The 4,670-nt window shown below is 39.8% G+C and overlaps 1 protein-coding gene across 1 annotated transcript in view; it reads right to left on the bottom strand.

The window, feature by feature from the left end:
• LOC140922346 (uncharacterized) overlaps nt 1–3,058 on the bottom strand; it is a 21,264-nt gene extending 18,206 nt beyond the window's left edge. The window contains exon 1 of the mRNA XM_073372336.1: nt 2,578–3,058. Within this exon, the coding sequence (XP_073228437.1) occupies nt 2,578–3,058 (481 nt within the window). The remainder of the gene's footprint in view (nt 1–2,577) is intronic.
• Nucleotides 3,059–4,670: the final 1,612 nt, after the last annotated feature.

The raw sequence follows: 4,670 nt of genomic DNA, 5'->3' as shown, positions 1-4,670 counted from the left end.
GCCAGTGCTAAAATCATGGTAAGTAAGAAATGTTCTTGATCAGGAGCCTATCTGTCTTGATGTTATCTTTGCGAAGATTTTCATTCTAGAGTGCTTTTGACTCTTGATGTAAGTGAAAGACAAACGCCATGTATCTAACTTCAATCTTCCTCTGTTGTGTGCTTTTTTTTCCCACTGGAGACTTATCACTTTGCCTTGCTTCTTTTATCTGTGAAATAATTGTAAAAAAAATATAGAAATTTGAGATAAAAAGTTCAGTCATAGTGTTTTAAATAAATTTTTTGGCCCCACTCCCTTTTTACTATCACTCCTTTTCTTCAGAAAATCCCCCTTTCTCTTTACCTTTATCAAAACTTAAAGACCCTGTTAAAAATGTGTAGCGAACCTAATGCTTTTGAATGGAAACATTAGATTTCGTGTACATGTATTGTCATTAAGTTCGTCACCTGTGAAATTTGACGTTTGAATCGAGCCTTATTATCACATAATAAAGTCCAGGAAAATTCAATCAAAATTTCCCTCTATGCCCAAAGCTTAAAATTAAACTAAAGAAACACTTTATATTATACCTAGCCTGCATAACAAGCGTTTCCAATCGAGTTATTGCGCGAGTTAGCCCCTCCCGGCCCCTCCTTCCTCTTTTTTTGCCCTCTTGCACAAAACTCGCGCGGAAAAGCTTGCTACGCGGCTATTTTTCTACCTTTTTAACCCCCAAAGTTATTGTCCAGTAACAATAATGAAGGGACAGCTCGGTATGTTTGAACGATTGTTATTAAATGTTGAAACATACCCAGCTGCCACTGTAGTGGTAAAAAAATCAATGGAATATTTTAAAAATTAATTATGCAGTATAAGCCCCATTACGTATAGAACCCAGAAAAATCAATAGAAAGAGATACTCACGTTCGCAAAAGATCCGAAGTCTTGAAATAATCACACTTCTTTGTTTGATAAACTGCACTGAATCCTGTTCAAATAAGCTTATGTACTTGCTTCTGTAATATGCCCATCAAAGTCTGGTACAGACATTTTTATTGAAGTACACTGTCAATGAAAAAAGATGTATGTAAGTCTTATATTATTTCATTATCTGAGTAGTTCTTGCAGATAAATATAAACTGTTAGAAAAGCCAGAGTTGGTTAATCTTGATGTTAGTAGGTTCTCGCATGAAGTTTTGAGTTGAATTGCTTGAATTGTGAAATATAAGCCAGGCATTACTTTTGCAGAAATGCATTAACCCTATTAAGAAAAAGGGCTTGATCTAATGTAAACTCTACTGTGATACAGAAAGATTTTTATAGTTTACTGAACCAGATTTAACGATCAGAAAAGCTCCCAAGCACGATATACACGCCTGTTCGGAGTTGGTTTCTGTAAGCTTAACATAGTAAAACAACTATGAAGTTTGAAGAAGAACTATTGCATGCACACATAGAAAAGAATGACACGTACCTTTTGAACAAGTTTGTAGTCTAAACTCTATCAGAGATAAGGGCGAAAATATTTGTTAAAAAAAAGCTGGACTGCTTCGTACAAAAAAGCAGCTTTTGTTTTCTTCAGATCTGCGTAGTTTGTTTGTTTGCGCGGGCGGAGAGAGTTTGCAGCCGCGACAATTTCGCGCCAAAAACAGGGTGTCTTGCTTGGGTTCAGTCTTCCATCGTCCAGTTGTTGAGTCATTGTTTTGCGTCGCTATCATTTATTCATCGTATATTAATCGATCAAGGGGAAAATGATCCACTCAAGATAAGACAAAAACAAAACTCACTTAATTCACCTCGAAAAAGTACATATTCCAGAACATTTTCAAAAAAAATTATAAACACCAATTACAATGATTACCAGCCTGTGTTCGGTATTGTCGTATAAATATCTTTAAAACAGTATTCATATACAGCTTTTTAATTTCCCTTCTTAAATACAGTTTCGACATAAGTGTTTGTAGAAGTAACTCATTGCATATTTGCTCTCACCCTTGACACCATTCAAAAGTGTTGTAAACATGTAGCGGTCGTATTTGACTTCATTTTTGACTAGTATCAAAGGTGTGGTCACAGCCACTACTCTTTTGACTTTATCTTTGACGTGCGTCAAAGGTAAAGTCAAAGTTACCAGCATATTTGACAACGCCTTTGATAAGGGTTAAAGGAATAGCAAAGCATTGATGCATTTGCCTTGATCTTTGACGCACGTCAAAGGAGAAGTCAAAGTTGTTACCAATTTGACTTCACCTTTACCGAGGTCAAAGGAGTAAGCACAGAGGTTATATATTTGGCGACATCTTTGACGCGCGTCAAAGGTGACGTCAAAGCCAATACCATATTTGATTTAACTTTTGACGCGTGTCAAAAGTGTCGTAAATCCAATTTTTCGTCCCGTGTTAGCTATGTCATTGATCCAATTGGTCACCTTTTCGCTGACATATTCCTCTAAATACTCCCTTGATCCTATTGCCGCCCCAAGGTGTTTCTGCCCTTGTACTGTTACGTTAATGGACGTGTCCTTGAAGGGTCCCCTGACACTTTCTTCCTTAGCTGGTTTTACGATGATCCAGCATTTCCTGTCGTTCGGAAAATAACCAAAATCCGGACCAAGGGTGCTAAGGGCATCCCACCACGTCCTAATTTCCATAATGGAGCCAGCTCCACTAGCATCATCTGGAAACCAACATTGCTTCACACTGGACGCTGCTTGTAGACTCGTAATTAAAGGCTGGATGCTTAAGGCATATTGACCCATAGCAAGCGGATCGCCCTGTGTTGTTCCTTCTGCTGATACGATCTCTTTCCCACCAATGACAAATAGCCGAGATGGCTGTCTGTAGGTATCAATAGCGTAAATTGCTATTATAGGACACAGAATCCGGATGTTCTGCAGTGCAGCTGCTCCGTTGAGTGCGTTGAATGCATTAGAGGCGTCGACGAAAAGTACGTAGTCAGTGTCATCTGATCCAAATATAGTATGCATAGCGTGTATTGCAGCCTCGCTTCCGGACTTTTGTCCAGCACACAGCTGGAGTGAGCCGCTGGCATCGACAACATCCTTCTTAACAACACTCATTACACACTTTCAACAAATTCTCCTTAAAACTTCTCCGACTCCTACTGGTCTAACAACACCTTCGCCTTTATCCAGTGGAATCAGACGGTTAGCTACCAGGGGCTCTATGGTCATAGGATCAATGTATTGTGTACACAGAGTCCTCGTCATTGTTGCTATTGCCTCACACAGCCTTGTCGATGACTGTTTAAAGGACTTGCAAGCAAGGATTCTTCTGAAGCCATTCGCGTCAACCCCAGACGGGCATCCTGCTCTTTTTGTTCTCAAGGCAGCTTGCCTGACCATCTCCCCGTTAATCTCTGTATACACGGATTCCGGATACTGGTCATCAATTAGCCTGAAAAGCAGTGAACCTAATTTAGCTGATTATGGATTGGGATGTTTCTGTTTAAACTGCGACATGACCTCATCTGTTAAAGACAGCACACCACCACTAGTTGTTTCACTCAGGAAATGCGGGGCTGAGTTGATTTGACCTTCCAGTACAAGCTTAGCAAAAACCTTAGATCTATCGGGCGGTTCCGACTCCTTGAGTTTTCGGATACGACCTTGAATAATTCTACCTTCGCGTAATAACTTATTAATTTCACCTTGCCTCCAAAGTATTAGGCGCTTAGACAAGACATCTTGATGATCTTTTGCCTTAGACTTCGGGCTTGGTTTTTGGAGTCCTACAGCGAGAAGCACAAAAGCTGCTTTCAGGGATATGTGCTGATTGTCGGAACCACTATTCCAGTCATTAATATGCAAAGTCACTTGATCAATAAAATCCCTTCCTATTTTCCCATACGGTACAAGAAATAACAATAATAATGATAATAATAATAATAATAATAATAATAATAATAATAATGTGAGAAACTATAGGCCAATAACATGTTTACCTATAATATGGAAAGTACTCACGGGGATCATAGCAGAGGATTTGTACCAATATCTCCACCAGAGCTCATTGTTACCAGATGAGCAGAAAGGTTGCCGAAAGGAGAGCAGAGGAACAAAGGACCAACTGGTTATAGATGGGGCAATACTTCGTGACTGCAAGCAGAGGAAAACCAACTTAGCAATAGCTTGGATCGATTATAAGAAGGCGTATGATTCTGTTCCCCATTCCTGGATATTAGAATCACTTGATCATGTAGGGGCTGCAGATAATATCAAGCGGCTAATGAGGGAAAACATGGAGTCCTGGAAAACACAACTAACAGCATGTGGTAAGGACCTTGGTGAAGTGTCCATCAGGAGAGGAATATTCCAGGGGGATTCCTTATCCCCTTTGTTATTTGTGATTGCAATGCTACCTCTCAGCAGTGTACTGAACGATTCAGGAGCAGGCTACCAACTCATTAAGGAAGAGGGCAAGATAACCCATTTATTGTTTATGGACGACCTGAAATTATATGGAAGAAATGAGAAGGAAATTAACTCACTTGTACATACTGTCCGGGTGTTCAGCAGTGACATTGGTATGGATTTTGGAATCGAGAAGTGCGCAACGATGGTAATGAAAAGAGGCAGGCTGGATAAGTCAGAGGGCATAAGATTGCCTGATGGAAGAATTATCCGAGGTATTGGAGATGATGTTGAAGGTTATAAATATCTGGGGGTGTTG

The sequence above is a fragment of the Porites lutea genome, chromosome 13 (assembly GCF_958299795.1).
Source record: "Porites lutea chromosome 13, jaPorLute2.1, whole genome shotgun sequence".
NCBI classification, from domain to species: Eukaryota; Metazoa; Cnidaria; class Anthozoa; order Scleractinia; family Poritidae; genus Porites; species Porites lutea.
Note: the sequence above shows the minus strand (reverse complement) of the source record. Positions and strands in the feature narration are given on the sequence as shown.